General features: G+C 44.6%; 1 protein-coding gene across 2 annotated transcripts in view; it reads left to right on the forward strand.

Moving 5' to 3' along the window:
* Positions 1–17,096, forward strand: part of pdpr (pyruvate dehydrogenase phosphatase regulatory subunit) — a 92,201-nt gene that overhangs the window by 35,971 nt on the left and 39,134 nt on the right. The window contains exons 14-19 of one of the 2 annotated variants that reach the window (XM_067997715.1): positions 1,144–1,292; positions 2,366–2,478; positions 6,294–6,388; positions 7,671–7,760; positions 8,413–8,595; positions 9,453–16,428. In XM_067997715.1, the coding sequence (XP_067853816.1) occupies positions 1,144–1,292; positions 2,366–2,478; positions 6,294–6,388; positions 7,671–7,760; positions 8,413–8,595; positions 9,453–9,857 (1,035 nt within the window). In that variant the 3' untranslated portion in view covers positions 9,858–16,428. Of the gene's footprint in view, positions 1–1,143; positions 1,293–2,365; positions 2,479–6,293; positions 6,389–7,670; positions 7,761–8,412; positions 8,596–9,452; positions 16,429–17,096 lie in introns of those variants that run through there. The other variant, XM_067997716.1, reaches the window with a different exon arrangement.

Here is a 17,096-nt window from a genome sequence, read left to right on the forward strand (position 1 = left end):
TGTGTGAGTACATAAGGTGTTTTCTACTAAAATTAGTGCACGTGGCTAAAACAATGTTGCCGTAGCCATACTTGTGGCTAGTCAGCAATTTCTTGTGGATAACGCTGTCTTAATCCGTGCAACTACATTCCCTTTAATTCCCATGTGTCTTCATTTCTCCTAAGGTGGGACCTTATCAAATTCCTTCTGAAAATCCACATATACAACATCTATCACATTCCCTTTATCTATACCTATATCTGGGATTTCCTTGAAAAATTCAATTAACTTACTCAACCACAACCTGCCCTTTAGAAATCCATGTTAGCCGTCCCTGATTAGCCCATTGCCTTTCTCAGAGTGTTCGCTCATTTCATCTCCTATTAAAGATTTTAGAAGTTTTCTCAGAACAGGTAAGACTAACTGGCCTGTCATTTCCTGACTTGTTCACTTTCCCTTTCTCTGATTATGTCCAGTTTGGTAGGTGGATTTGCCCAAGGGACATGGAGTAGGATTGAAGTTCTTCATTGTCAGTCTATGTTTTGAAAGCTTAAATCCAGGCAAGATTCCAAGGGATGGAAATTCACTCTAATAAAAAATCGAAGTTAAAGTCTTTGTGTACCCCTTTTCACGTAATTCTGTTTACTGGTTATACCAATATTTTAACATTTTTTTGATGGTGTACAGGAGCGACCTCTTAACACTACACCAGTCATCATCTCCATGTGTAGCTCACATTCTCATGACTGAGAAAGAACATCTTGCATTTCTTTAGCACCCTACCATGGCTTAGCAACGTGCGAAAGCCCTTCCCGTACAATGAATTGTTTTGAAGTGCAGTGACTGTTATGTAGATAAAAGCGGCACCCATGTTGTGAATAGCAAGATCCCACAGCACAAGGTCCTAATTAATCTTCCCCGAAGTAGAGGAGACTGCAGCTAATCCGTTTTTGGTGCTGGTGGTTAAGGGAGAAATGTTGGCCAGGACAGTCGCACATTTTGAGAAATTAACGAGTTGGTAAGTCTGGTAGTTTTCAGACAGTGATCAGATTCCGAATAATTTTAAAATCTGGGAACTTATCGGTGAAAATCTGCTTAAATACCGGAAAAAAGTTATTCTCCAGTGTGTGTGCATACATGTGATGATCAGACTGTCTGCTCCAGTCCTCAGGTGGCCAGGCACTCGAGATGCTGCAGCACCTCTGCTCTAATGACTTGGATGTTCCTGTGGGACACATTGTGCACACAGGAATGCTGAATGAACGGGGCGGCTACCAGAATGACTGCAGTGTAGTGCGACTCAACAAACGCAGGTACTTGTTCACATGTCTGGAGGCCAGTAAAGCTCCTCACACAGGGATACGCACAATGTAAATTAAAACCTGCCATTGAAATATCACCATCACAGCTTCTGTTTCATACAGTGGCTGCGACAGTTTTTATTGAAGGAATGCTCAGGAGAAAGTGTGAATGTTTCGGCATTTGATTTGGAAAATAAAATGTTGGCACAGGACACTCCATGCGCAAGGGTGTGAAATTTGCCCAGGTTTGCTTGATCAGTTCTAGCAGATTTTAAGAGATCAGCCACATGTTAGAACGGTGTCCAAAGGCTGTTGGTGTTTTCTCTGGTACCCAAGGTTCACTGCGCACTTTCAGCAGAACGTGCCCGGCTCGGCTCGGCTCGGCCTGGTGAATGCCAAAGTCTGTGGAGACAAAGTGTTGAGCTGAGCTCATCTGTTGATGGTACCTTTGCGTACATTCTACCACTTCATCACACTTCCGTACATTGTGTGGTGATGTTGTTTTCCATTATAGAACCAGGCTCACTGTAATGGAGATGCTGAACTAATTTGAGGAGATTTGGGACCTTCCCCCACAAAAGGAGTAAAATATATCGGTATATTATTCTTTGACTGTTACATTTTATTTGACTTTGTTGTCCCATATTAAACTTACATTTCTCATTAATTTATTGCCCGCCCTGTTGGGATTCTACCAGCCAGTTTATGTAAAGTATTCTGGTTTTACAAAGAGTTTCTGTGCACTTTATTGCAGTAAGAATAACTTTGTGCAGGTCAGCGACAAACAAAAAACCAAACGGAAGGAGCACTGTACCAGAATGAAACATACAGTAAGGAGAGCAGCTTAAACAATGTTAACAGGAACTGAACATATAACAGAGGGCCTAGACAAAAGGTCCCTGAGAGAGAGCAGTAATTGAGGAAATTAAAATGTAATCCTCATTGTTCTGGAGCTGTTCTCCACACCATTGAGTAGAGTGGAGGTTTGTTGTGTTGACACTTGTCTCCACAATAATGTTAAGTCTTTTGTGTGCTGTGTGTGGAGTAAATTGTGTTGGAATTTAACACGTGTGTTTTTTTTTCAGTTTCTTTATCATCTCTCCCACGGACCAGCAGGTGCACTGTTGGTCTTGGCTCAAACAACATATGCCCAAAGACAGTCAGCTACAGCTGGAGGATGTGACCTGGAAATACACAGGTACTGCATGCTTGTGGAGGTCGCATACCACCCCTAATATAGCTAGCTGTTCCTAGTGGCACAAGTCACATCTTGTCACTCAGCTACTTTCAAGAGAGGCGTTTCCTGAACGACTTGCACTCTCTGTTTTTGGGAAAGGAGGGCTTCATGGTTTAAAAAAAAGGTTGAGTTTTATTCCATGGGGAAGAAATGTTTTCAGTAACTTTTCACAGCACTGTGCTGACCATATGGAGTGCCTGGTACCAGAGAGAGAGAGGGAACCGGAGCAATGGGAGGAACAAGTCTTTTTTCAGTTGATTACCTGCCTTTCTTGAACTTTTTGTAATGAAACGGAGTCTGGTAATTGTGTTTGAGGCTGGAGTGAAAGATTTAATATTCTTTATTCATACAGGCAGCAGGAGGCTGTGGCCTTAATAACTCCACTTGAGCCTCATGCAGCCATTGACTACATGGTTATTGTACCCGAGTGATTAGCAGCAGTGGATCACACAGTCAGCCCCAGTCATTAGGCATTGATCCCGATTTCTTGGACTGTGGATAATTCCTCATTCCGATTTGCCGCTTTTACTTTAGAAATTCATTCCATATATTGTGTGAAAAAGAGCTTCCTAATTTCAGAAAGATCAAATTTCTGCTTCAGTAAGGGAGAGTATTTCACTTCCCCATTCTGACACTGCCCTTTAGTGTAGGACTCAGGTGGCAGAGTCGCAGATTCCACCAAGGATCCTGGGAACTGTTACACTGCATGTTTTGTGATCGCTAATGAACTACTGTTTGAGGATTTGTATAATTGTTGTCATTTAGAGTTTCGTGCCCTGACTGACAGCTGGGGGAATGAAGCCATTGGAGGACTTGCTTTTGACCTTTTATCTTTGACCTCAGTCTCTGTGGAGCGTGCCTGCTCCTGTCACCGGCACAGTCGGATTACTTATTATGTGGGGAACTGTAGACTTGAGCTTGTATCCTGGCTCTGTCTGAAGCAGCGTGTTTAAACATCAGCCTGCCTGTTATCCCAAAAATTCCCTACTTTTTCACCTTTGTATCGAAAGGATGGAGCAACAATCAACAAAGTGATTGGATGCTGAATTATGTGGCCGAATACAAGTCGGGGGAAGTAATGATCAAACTATATGGTGCTCTAGTCAGACTGGTCTCGAGTACTGTGTCCAGCTCTCGGTACAGAGACACAGACATTCAAGCGATGAATGTGGTTTGGAGAAGAATACAGCTCACTGAAAAACCATGAGGTCGATCCTTAGTGTCAGGGCTCAGAAACTTGGGCTTCTCAACCTTGAAATGAGGTGCCTGAAAAGTGATTTTATAGAGGTATATAAAACATTAAATGGTACGGAAAAGGTAAATATGGAAAATGACTCCAAACTTTTAAAACCATATTTCCACAGGACGGATTTTGTGGGGGTGGGGGAGGAGGAGGAGGAGGAGGAGTGTCACTTTTAAAAGCTGGGTTTCTACAGTACTGAGATGGTAGGTGATTAAAATGCTAATGAGCTAAACTTTGGTGGTGTTTCCTCATGGACTGTAAATAAGAAGCTATTCCTTACTCTATCTTTGCAGTCAATAAACAACTCACACCCATTGGGAAGTCTATGATCCTTTCTGGCTGTGAACAGAGGGAGATTAAAAAATAGAGACAGAGACACAGACAATCTGACAAGTCCAACAAAGGCTGTAAAGTCAGTCAGGGTTCTAAAACTGAAACTTGTGAGGGCAGGTTTTGGCCAGGCTCAGAAGAATGCAGAAGATTAGGTTTTTTTTAAATCAAGGCCTACTCATGGGAAAATGTGGTGTGTTCATTATTTTGTAGTATTACGCGAAGACAAGTTGTACTGATTGAACTAAATGAGTTTCATCATAACTGCTGCTATTTCACTTACTATGAAATAAACAGCTTAACAATTAGTATCTGGCCTGGTCTTACCAAGTCATTTCTAAATCTGCGTTCGAAAAGATTTGTGAAGCACAAATGTAAAACACATGACTATCCAGTTCAGGTCACTAGGTTACAGCCCTGGGTTTTGCTATTTTATGGTTAGATTTTGGGCAGTGCAAGCACATCCATAAACATAATATGCTCAGATCGGTTACAGGAGTGATCGGTACTGTGTATTCGAGAGTATCTACGGCAAGACCCTAATCTCGTAACAGTGGGACAAGGAGATACGGGTTCTAACTAGTAAAAGGCAAATTTAAGACTGATATCAGGAAGCTCTTTTATATACGATATATGGAATGAACTTCTGAATAGAATAGTGAAGACAAAGACTCTGGAATTATTTAAGAAACGATTGGATACCTCAATGGGGACTGTATATGGTCTTTTTAATTGGATGAACTAAGATGAGCCGAATGGCCTTCCTCATCTGTAATTATCTTCTGCTTTTATGTGTACTGGGTGAGCCGGGGCAGGTTAGGTGAATTTGCTGTTGCTCAAAGTCCAACTCTTTAACAATTATCAGCTATCTGGATATTATCTACCTGTCCTGTAGGGCACATCCATGTGATCACAATGTAGGGTTAGAAGTTAGGAATGTATAGGACTGGAAAAGACTGTGAGTGTACACCTAGCCAGTCAGAAAGTTCAAAAATACCACACTATTCATACCCTTCAATCACCTTTTCCTCTCTTGAAGCTGCCACCATCAACCTCTACTATCTCCCTGGGCAGTCCGTTCTACACATTCATCGCTGTTTGTGAAGTAATTATGTTCAAATTGTTCACATTGCCGTTTCTGAGCATGAGGTCGTGGTTCTTAGTTATGTAGTTTGACAATACATCAATTTATTAATTTATTTGTACTCCTTTGAATCGTGACAACTTCAGTAAGGTCTCTGTGAGATACATTTTCTCCAGTGCAAGTATTCCCAGATTCCTTAGTCTCTTCTCACAGCTCAGGTGCCTAATCCCCGGTATCAGTTTAGTTGCCTTATTCTGTACCCTTTTCAAAGCTGGGATGTCCCTTCTGTACACGGCTGGAACTGAGCCAGTGCACTATATGAGCTCATCCAGCAGGTAGAGCTGGGCACTATCCCTCGAGCTATGCAGAGGGTTGGCAGTCTGTATCCTTCAATGTTGACTGCATTGACTCTGAGACCTGGTTGTCGGAGAGTGGGGTAATGCCATTATCGGGAGACACCTCCATTTACATCTTCAGCAACAGAGCCATTAGTCTTATTGAGCTAACCCTTTTCCTTCTGCTCTCGCATATAGAATTACGTGCACTCTGTTCATCCCAAAGACTTCATTTTTAGGCTTTGCTGAGACTTGCTAGAAATCTCCTCCTGCACCAGCCCTATCAGTTTCTGTTTGTGGGAGCTGTTGGAATGTAGAAACTTGGCCTCTGGCTGTGAGAAATCCCAGAGTTTTATGTACCATTGTATTCCATCTTGTATGTTTTGGATTCCAGGCTATTACCTTACTGCCTGTATTATACCTTTTGGTACTTCTTTATTCATTCCATGTTGCATGAAATTCTGATGGCAAAGATCCATCAAGGCGTAGCCTGCATGTATCCTAATATCTCCTTATGTGGCTCGGTGTCAAATTTTGTTTGAAAATCGTTCCTGTGAAGCGGCTTGGGACGTTCTACTACATTAAAGGCGCTATATAAATGCAAGTTGTTGTAGATATTTGTCAGACATGCTTAATGCTACAGACACACAACCTTGCTTGCACAAGCAGATTGTGTGAAGTGAATTGGGGATAATTGATCAGTGCTGTGGGTTTTGGGGTGTTAATGTGGGGAGAATCGATCACTGTAATGGTGTAAAACCCTGGCTTGTTTTTTTCTCTCTAGCGTTGAATTTGATCGGTCCCCGTGCAATGGATGTCCTGTCTGAGTTGTCCTATGTACCGATGACTCCAGATCACTTCCCCTCGCTATTCTGTAAGGTGGGTTAAGTAAGTGTGTTGTCAGCACGTACTGAATATGTCAGAGGTTCAGCCTCTAATAGCTGTGTACTGTACCCATTTAGAATGAAACCGGTGCCAACTTCAAATGGTCCCCTGAGAAATTGGTTAATTAGTGTATTGTCCCAGTACCTGTCAGATATCCTACTGTACAGTGACTGTATGAGACCGGTCAGTGTTCCACAACTACCTGCTAGATACCCTGTCTCTACACAGACAGCGAGAAATTCCAGCTGATCACACCAATACCTATCAGCTTTATCCTAGATATACAATGATATTTGAGAAGGAGGAGCCTGCACCCTTATTTTTAAGTTTGTTTATATTGTGGGTGCTTATTTTAGTGGAAGTGGCACAGTTTGCCTCCATGCTGTTACTATAGTGTGTTGCTAATTTCTAATGGTTCCCAGAGACGTAGTATTGGACAGATCATATGGCCAGGCTGGAGTTGTCAGGTTGATCTGAACAGCTGGCGTGTGGTTCCAATCTCCCTGAGTAAGGAATGCTACTTGCTTGTTGTGCTTGGGGTTGGGAGAGTGGGGATGAGGGAAGAATCTCTTACCCGTGTTACTACTAACTTCTGTTCCTGCACCAAACATTCAGCCAAGTGCAGCAGGACTGGGATTTCCATGTCTTGAGATCGAAAGCTAAGCCTAAGTAGAAACTCGACAGCAGCCACCTGATCACGTAACCTATGCAGTGCTGTGTCTCTGAGAGCAATAGCTCCAGGACCTGCAAAGCCCAACTCGGTGTTGCCCCAACCAGAAGGTAGCAATGATATGAGGGAAAGCTTCTCCACCATTCTCTCTGCCTCCAATTCTCCGCCTCTGTCATGCCCCATTTGCTGGCTCTTCAACGGCGGCGGAAGAACAGCCACCTTGCCCTCGGTCTCCTGTGAGAGAAAGGAAGAGGTGGTGATAGAATTGAATCTGTCCGAGCCTCCATAATACATCGAAAGAGCTTCATTAATTCCAGTAGTGGGTGGAAGTTACGTACACAGCAAATAACTTCACAGATCATGCAGCATTAGACTCTGCAATACTGTCCTAAAAAAGGACATTAATGAGGGTGCGTATATGTGGGGGGGGATGTGTTTGTGTTTGTTTACTAAGGAGGGTGTGTGTGTGTGTCTGTTTACGGAGGGGAGGGGGTTAAATGTGTTGCATCTTTACCATTGACGTGCGAGTGTTTACTGAGAGTGGTGACACTGCAAGCTGGATGAGCTGGTAACCCACTGTATTTACTGTGTGTCTCCAATTAACAGGAGATGAGTGTCGGTTATGCTAACGGTATCCGGGTGATGAGTATGACTCATACGGGAGAGCCTGGCTTCATGCTGTACATCCCCATCGAGGTGAGTGCCGCGGTGAAGTTAAGCGTTTGTCACCCAGTCTATTAACTGATAGCTTTGTGTATTGGTTAGATAAAATTCCCCGTTATATTAGATGTCTCACAACAGCCCCCAAGTGTGGTCTGTCATTCGGGTTTGTTCTCGAAGATTACAAGATGCCTGGGGCTATCTGTCAGTGTGAAAATTATGAGAATGCAGATTTATATTTAGCAAATTTCAAGCGATACAGATGATAGTTTAGTGGGCAAAAGCATTGAACCATTCAGAGTAGGAAGGTCCAAGTCTGTTAATCTCCACTGAGCTGGCTGTTGGAGCACTACAGTTGGATTCAGTGCTCTGGACCAGAGAGAGGGTAAAAATCAGCCATGGCTCCTGCTCTTGACTGATCTCCAGTGACTGTGCTGGAACATTAATGTGTGTGGACATCAGGTACACCCAGGATCGGTCTCAGCTATGGCGCTCGCTATTGTTGAATATCCTGCCAGCACTCGTCTAGGTTCACACATGTAAAACGGCCACTTGGCTGAGATACTGGAGGGTGGCTGCCTGCTGCAGAACTGCACTCCAGCAAGATTCAGCACCTTCAGGAGACTCTGCAGAAGCCAGTCTGGTGGTTGAGCAGTGTTGCCTCTGACTCTGCTGATCCATTTTTCAGTACGCACTTCACGTCTACAATGAAATCATGAATGTGGGGCAGAAGTATGGAATCCGGAATGCTGGATACTACGCACTGCGCAGCCTACGGATCGAAAAATTCTTTGCGTTTTGGGGTCAGGACCTGGACACGTTTTCAACACCATTGGAATGTGGTCGTGAATTCCGAGTCAAATTTGACAAGGTACTTCTGTGTGTCTGGAGCTTAACTGGTGCGACTTCACAGGTTAAATGAATAGCGACTGGGTATAAAATATTGGGGAGAGTGTGGAGATACTTGTAATATATCTGTGTGTTTGACTATGCATCCTGCCTACCTGTCAGGTGTGTGCTAGTTTGGTACCTTTCAGGTCAGCTTGTGTCACGAAACGCTGCTGACCCATTCACCTTATCTCGTCCTTGCTGGAGAAGGGGAGGGAAAAGGACAGTGGAAGGGCCCAGCGGACAGTGATGCGAGATACTCCCGAGATGTCGGAAAGGAGCCCTGTCTTAGCGTTTGACTGTAGATGTGACCTACCTGCCAGACTCATCTGTAAGTCAAAAGGTCGTGGGTTCAATTCCCATCCAGGCTGACACTCCAGTGCAGTACTGAGGGGGTGATGCTCTGTCTGAGGTGCCGTCTTTTGGATGAGACGTTAAACCAGTCTGCCCTCAAGTGGACGTAAAAGATCCCATGGCACTATTCGAAGAAAAGCAAGGGAGTTCTGTCCTGTGTCCTGGCCAATATTTATCCCTCAATCAACATCACTAAAAAAAGATTACCTGGTCATTATCACATTGCTGTTTTCGTGAGCATACTGTGCGCAAATTGGCTGCCGTGTTTCCTACATTACAACAATGACTACACTTCAGAAGTACTTCATTGGCTGTAAAGCGCTTTGGGACTTAATGGGGTCATGAAAGGTGCTATATAAATGCAAGTCTTTTTTTCTTTAAAGGGGGCAGGAGAAAATAAAACACAGATGGTTCTGAAGTCAGAGAGTGGTGCTGCTTATATTGCCTCTGCTTTCTGGGGTTAACCTGCTCTTTGTTTAATTGTAGGGGACTGATTTTATTGGCCGTGAGGCCCTGCTGCAGCAAAGACAGGAGGGAGTTTGCCGTCGGTTCACCATGTTTATCCTGGATGATCATGACACTGACCTCGACCTTTGGCCCTGGTGGGGCGAGCCCATATACAGGAATGGCCACTACGTTGGCATGACGACCAGCAGCGCCTACAGTTACACGCTGACCCGGCACGTCTGCTTGGGATTCGTGCATCACTATGACGAAGACTCCGGAGTCAAACTGGTGGTGACCCCAGAGTTCGTCAATCGTGGGGACTACGAGATTGAGATTGCCGGACAGCGCTTCCGGGCAAAAGCCAAACTCTACCCATTCAGCTCCCTGTTTGCACAGAAGAGGAGGAAGGATGAGATGGAACTGAGCAGCTTTCAGGGGAAATAAGAGCCACGGCAGCACTCTCCGGGAGGTTCAAGGTGGTGACGGGTCAGTCACGTGCTTCCCAGGAGAAGGGAAGGGTGGGGGAGGCTGAAGACCATTAAACTGGTGTTGGTCTGCATAGCTAATTCTCCTGACTCTCACACTCTGTATATATACACAGATTGAAGAATTGATCTGCATCTCATGTAACCAGAGGCGTCTGAAGGTACCGCTCCTGGGTTTTCTTGGTTCAACGTACAGCGGAGAATGTGGCTCCGGTGCGAGCCGGGGCTCCAATCTCTTGAAGCAAAGCGCGTGTCGTTCTGCGAACGGAATTTAGAGCCGTCTGTGTTTATTGTCTCCTCCCTCTTTCAGATGAACTCAAATGAGTTTGGGAAATAGGTACAGGCCTGGCACTGCAATCCTAGTGCCACTGGTGGCACGCGAGTACAGACTTACCCTTTTACTGATGGTGCTGTAGGTGCAGGCCTCTATGGCACAGTGGGCACGGGTTGAGGTGCACCAAACAATATCGGCAAGCGAATCGCAGAAAATTAAGTATCCTGACAAATGTTCTCCTTTCTCCTCTTCCCTCGTCCTTCCCCATGGATCTGTGCCAGCAGAGTACTCTTTACCAGGCTTCCAGGAGCCAAATGTGTACAAACAGCCTGAAACTCTAGGCCAAGACCTTGCCAAGTCTGCAGTGAGCCTGTGCAGTTCTGTGTCCAAGAGCTCAATTATGCAGGTCTGTGTTCCTCTTGTTAAAGGGAAACTAGGAGCTTGGCAGTAATATCCAGCTGATTGCTAGTAACACGGTCAAAGTAATCCACCCTAACATGTCCATTCAGAGTAGGATGTCTCTTATTGATCCTGAAGTGAAAAAGGCAATAAATATAATGGTAATTTTTTAAAAAAAAATTAAAAGTTGCTCATCAAGTTGAAGTTGAGTTAGATTACTGTTTTATGGTGAATTTGTGGGGCGAGGAGGTAGATGAAAGATTAATTTTTCCACAATTATGCAGCTGTTTTGTAAGGGAGAGACAGACCACTGTTTAACCCAGCTCAGTGATGCTATTGCTGATAAAATTAGATGAGCTCCCCTCAAAGTAGCTATTTCAAAACATACGATAAAGGACAGGAAATGACCAGCTGGTCTATCAAGCCCGTCCTGTCCCGTGTGATGCCATCTGCTTACACCATTAATTCCATCTGTGTTTGGAATGCTTACAGTGAATCCACACTCACTCTCCCCGTGGGCCACTGTGCAGTATGCTGCTATACAGAGCAAGATCCACACTCACTCTCCCCGTGGGCCACTGTGCAGTATGCTGCTATAACAGAGCAAGATCCACACTCATTCTCCCAGTGGGTCACTGTGCAGTATGCTGCTCTACAGAGCAAGATCCACACACTCTCCCCATGGGTCACTGTGCAGTATGCTGCTATACAGAGCAAGATCCACACTCATCCTCCCAGTGGGTCACTGTGCAGTATGCTGCTATACAGAGCAAGATCCACACTCATTCTCCCAGTGGGTCACTGTGCAGTATGCTGCTATACAGAGCAAGATCCACACTCATCCTCCCAGTGGGTCACTGTGCAGTATGCTGCTATACAGAGCAAGATCCACACACTCTCCCCATGGGTCACTGTGCAGTATGCTGCTATACAGAGCAAGATCCACACTCATTCTCCCAGTGGGTCACTGTGCAGTATGCTGCTATACAGAGCAAGATCCACACTCATTCTCCCAGTGGGTCACTGTGCAGTATGCTGCTATACAGAGCAAGATCCACACTCATTCTCCCAGTGGGTCACTGTGCAGTATGCTGCTATACAGAGCAAGATCCACACTCATCCTCCCAGTGGGTCACTGTGCAGTATGCTGCTATACAGAGCAAGATCCACACTCATTCTCCCAGTGGGTCACTGTGCAGTGTTGCAGTGCAGAGCAAGAGCATCTCTCATTTGAACTGTGTTAGCCAAACCCAATTGGGGCTGTGGTAGGGATGGTGCAGTTGATTATGTTGCCCATGGACTATGTAGGATGAGAGTTGGGAAAGCCAGGATCCTCGGGATGTGGGCGGTGCTGGGAAGGCCGTATTTATTGACCATCCCTAATTGCCCCGAGGCCACTAAAAGTCAACCATGTAATGTGGGACTGGAGTCGTATGTAGACCAGACTGGGTTGGGGTGGCAGGTTCCCTTCCCTGAAGGACATTAGTGAAGCAGTTGGGTTTTTATCACAATGCAGCAGCTTTCATGGTTATTTTATCTGTCCACTGATCTCCATTGGAAATATGGTTGTCCAGTGAAGGACACAGATTTCAGTATTGACTCCTCCAGTAAAGGTGCCCCAGTTGGTATCATGGTCGAGGTGTTGATTAAGGCACTGCTCGACTGGTTACCGCCAGATGTTGATCGAAGCTCCTCCTTCAGTTGTTAGATACCTGCAATCGCTGCACTGTCCTGCCCATTACCTGTTTCAGTTCTGACCATCTGTATCCTGACAGCTCAGAAGGTCCCAAACCTCTAGAGATCCATCAGATAAGGAATCTGCTCTTAAAACTTTCCTGAATTAAAGGCCTTAACTCTGGTCATCGGGGATCTGGCACCCCACACCCCTCACCTCCCATTACAATTCTTGGTTGTGGAGCTGTTGTGTCGATTTGTATCATTTAGTGGCAACTGGCATTGGTCCTGACTAATACTGACTGTCACTTCACTGCCAGACCTATCTTGGCAAGTGGATATTACAGATTCCACTCAGACATCTGATAAAGTGGAGGATGCAGGGAGTGTCACCATCTCCTATCTCGTTCACCTCTAGTGGGGTTATTTGCTTTGTTTTATCTACATGCTAATTTTGTTTCTATTTGTGCTGCTCCCTCTGTCGAGACTCTTGCAAGGGTGCAGTCTTAAGAGGACAGTATTGCCAGTAGTTCCCCATTGGTATGATGGCTATTCTTTGCAAGTGTTTTTGAATGGGTGGTGACAAGAATCATACAGCACAGAAGGAGACCATTCGGCCCAACGTGCCTGTGCTGGCTCTTTGAAAGAGCTATCCAATTAGTCCCACTCCCCTCTCTTGCTCCATAGCCCTCCATATTTTTCCTTTTCAAGTATTTATCCAATTCCCTTTTAAAAGTTACTATTGAATCTGCTTCCACTGCCCTTTCAGGCAGTGCATTCCAGATCATTACAACTCAGAGTAAAAAAAATTCTCAATCCCACCCTCCAGCTTTTTTTCCAATTACCTTAAATCTGTGTCCTCTGGTTACCAACCCTCCTGCCACTGGAAACAGTTTCTCCCTATCTACTCTTATCAAAACCCCTCATAATCTTGAACACCGCTATTAAATCTCCCCTTAACCTTCTTTGCTCTAAGGAAAACAACCCCAGCTTCTCTAGGCTGATAGTAAGTCACAGAAACACGGAAAGCTTTTCACAGGTGCAGTTAATAATATTATGTGGAATGAAAGGGAATCCCACCCAATGATCAGATTATGTCGAAGTATAAAACTGAAAGATGCAGCTTGTATCTGGGCTAAATGTACGAGTGTGTGCATTCAATTCAATGTGCAGGTGTTTATGGCGCAGGCATACGGGTGTGTTTGAAGGGCTTGTGCTCCTGGTGGGGATTCACATTCGTTGAGAAAGCAGGTCGCAGAATTGGGCACAGGTCTCGGTGCCAGATTTACTGGCATTCCAACTTTCCGGTTACTAATTTTACCCCATGCTGCTTGGTTTGGGGAAGACTCCCAGCTGATCTCATATTTTGCAGGTTTGATCTAGTATTCAAAGGGGACATTCTGCTTGTGGACAGATTTTAGTCTTCACTATTTGCTGGTTGCTATTTCTGACTGACCCAGTGAATGTATCTGTTGAACTGTATAGTTTGCAGTTCTTGTCTATCTGTCACAAAATTGTAGTTTTTAATGTTTTGATTTTGGAGGAGGATCTTACAAGAGATATTGGGAAGTGCAATTTTCTAATTGGTCCCTGGAGAAAACTCAATTAAGTGGAAAGAGGCGGAAAGAGTTTGCATTCCAAGGAACGTTCCTTTCTAATCTTAATTTAATTTTGGAGCCCCCGGAATATAGCATTTCCCCAGCCGAGAGACAGGTAATCTAGTCCCAGTCAGTGCTGATTTCTCTCTCCCTTTGTGGTGCAGGGAAATGCCTGCCATCTGCTTGGATCCCGGCACTGCGGGCAATTCACTCTGTGGAATCTGGGGCAAACCTGTCATACTCTGAGAGACAGTACTCAAGGGCATAACTCCAGCACTTCTGGGGCTCCAAATACACACATGATGCACTCCACTCCAGTGATGCTGAACTTACGCAGCACACTTCATTATTGGAATACTGTGTACACAGGGTTTGGATTCTTTCTATGGTATTGGCTCTGACAACAACAATCAACTTGCATTTATATAGTGCCTTTAACGTAGTAAAATGTCCCAAGGCACTTCACAGGAACAATCAAACAACATTTGACTGTTAAACTTGTTAAAGGTGACTTGCTCAGTGGGTAAATGCACTGCTGAGTGAGGAACCAGGCCACACTGACCAGAAAACCCTCAGGTTCAAGCCCTGTTCTAAAACTCGAGGAGGTGGTATTCATAACATCATAGTAGGTACAGCACAGGAGCGGCCCATTCGGCCTATCATGCCTGTGCCTGCTCTTTGAAAGAGCTATCCAAACAGTCCCATTCTCCTGCTCTTTCCCTATAGCTCTGTAAATTTTTTACTTTCATGTATTTATCCAATTCCCTTTTTGAAAGTTCCGATTGAATCTACTTCCACCACCCTTTCAGTGAATTCCAAATCATTACAACTCGCTGTGTAAAAAAAAAATGTTTCCTCATGTCGCCTCTGGCTCTTTTGCAGATCACCTTAAATCTGTGTCCTCTGGTTACCGACCCTTCTGCAACTGGCAACAGTTTCTCCTCATTTACTCTGTCAAAACCGTTCATGATTTTGAACACCTCTATTAAATCTCCCCTTAACCTTCTCTGTTCTAAGGAGAACAACTCCAGCTTCTCCAATCTATCCACGTAACTGAAGTCCCTCATCCCTGGCACCATTCTAATAAAATCTCTTCTGCACCCTCTCTAAGGCCTTGACATCCTTCCTAAAGTGGTGCCCAGAATTGAACACAATACTCCAGCTGAGGCCTATCCATGTTGCTAAAGGTTTAGCATAACTTCCTTGCTTTTGTACTCTATGCCTCTATTAAAAAAGCATATGGGATCCTGGGCTTTATTATCAGCCTTCTCAACTTGTCCTGCCACCTTCAAAGATTTGTGTACATATATCCCCAGGTCTCTTTGTTCATGCACCCCCTTTAAAATTGTACCATTTAGTTTATATTGCCTCTCCTCATTCTTCCTACCAAAATGTAGCACTTCACACTTCGCGGCGTTAAATTTCTTCTGTCATCGGTTTGCTCATTTCACCAGTCTGTCTATGTCCTCCTGATGTCTGTTACTATCCTCCACATTGTTTACTACATACCCGCGTTTTGTGTCATCTGCAAATTTTGAAATTATACCCTCTATACCCAAGTCCAGGTCATTAATATATATCAAAAAGAGCAGTGAGCCTAACACTGTATACTTCCCTCCATTCTGAAGAACAACCGTTCACCACTACTCTCTGTTTTCTGTCCCCTAGCCAATCTTGTATCCACTGCTCCTGTGGTTGATGTGTATATGGACTTTCAAAAGGCATTTGTGTATATTGCCCCTGCTCATTGTCCCGTGACTCCTGCTGTAAAGTGTATGTGTGGACGGTGGGTGAGGATAATATGACCCTGAGCTTTGACTCCCTTTATGATTGAATAACCCGCCAACGTGCACCTTCCAGGTTGACACCTGAAGAATGGTCATTAAGGTGAGGAGCCAGAGCGACTGTGGTAACGTATTCCAACTTAACTACTTCCAGAAGAGTGTTAAAAAGAAAGTTATTTGTTATGGGCTTATTCTTAGAGGATCCCTCTGCACCTGTCTGCTGGTAAAGATGAGGAAGCCTAGCCTCCTGTACTGTAGAAGAATTGGACAATTCCTTTTACTGTGTGCAGTGGAGTCCGCTTCCCTATTAATTGCACTCAGAATCTCCAGTTTCAAAGATTGCTTAATGTTTTTGTTCCCACCCCAGACACAGTGAGGGGGAGGGTTCTCTGCTTCTAGACGTGTCCCACTGACTCTCTGTAACTAAGTAATTCCTTCCACTTATCCCTTCAGCCAATGGGTCCAGCTAACACTGAGAACTTGTGTGTACAGTCTTGCAGTGTCTTGTGCTCTGTGGCGCAGTTTGGCTGGAGTTGAAGCAAATGGAGACTTCAGGAGAAAGGCATAATGCATATCACTCATAAGTGATTTTAAATGAGAGAGAACAATGAAGCAGTTTAGCATGTACAAGTGATTAAAATATATATATAAAAAAAATGTACATAAATTAATCTGCAGTGTTTAGTGTTGGTCACTTCTCCAGTGAATCATTTTGTCATATTTCTATGAAGTGAATGTAAAAAAACAAATGCACCTCTATAACCTTTTGTTTGACTTTAAAATAGAGAAACGTTTCCAAAATATGGGCCAAATAGCCTCCTTCTGTGCTGTAACCTTACTATATCATTGGCCTCTCGTGTGGATTCTCTTTCTTTCCTCTTGTGTGCAGTGAGTTGAGAGTGACTAGTGTCTCCTCGGCGATTGTAGCTGTTGGTGTTGACCATGTTGAAGGGAGGCCCCTGTTGATGCAGACGCCGTGTAGTCTGTTGGAAGCAGCGGCTCCAGGTCACGTCTTAACAAGGACACTGTCGGCGAACTATCGGTGGTTTTGGGGGTGGGAGGGTTTGGGGGGGGAGGGTGGACAGAGCACTTTGTGTACCAGTCTATGCGTAATTGGCCTGCATTGAAAGTTACAGATTTCAGGGATTACAAAGCTTGGAGATCGCCATGGAACATAACCCACCCCACTGCTTACTGGATGGTGATCCCATTGGATGGATCTGCATTCCCACTGCAGTGAGGTTGGAGTATCTCTGCTTTGAAATATTAGGGAATGTCCTGCGTTGGGAGAAAATGTACCTCCTCAGGACTGAATGGAAATCATCTTTTGCCCTATTCGTGGAACATGGTCAGAGAAGAGGACGGAGCGGAAATGGACTTCTGTTCCAGTCTGCTCAATATGCCTAACAGTGTAAAGCAGTGCACTGTGTGCAGAGAGGTGTCTATTATAGATTGGTGGGGATCTACAA

The sequence above is a fragment of the Heptranchias perlo genome, chromosome 16 (genome assembly GCF_035084215.1).
Source record: "Heptranchias perlo isolate sHepPer1 chromosome 16, sHepPer1.hap1, whole genome shotgun sequence".
Lineage (NCBI taxonomy): Eukaryota > Metazoa > Chordata > Chondrichthyes > Hexanchiformes > Hexanchidae > Heptranchias > Heptranchias perlo.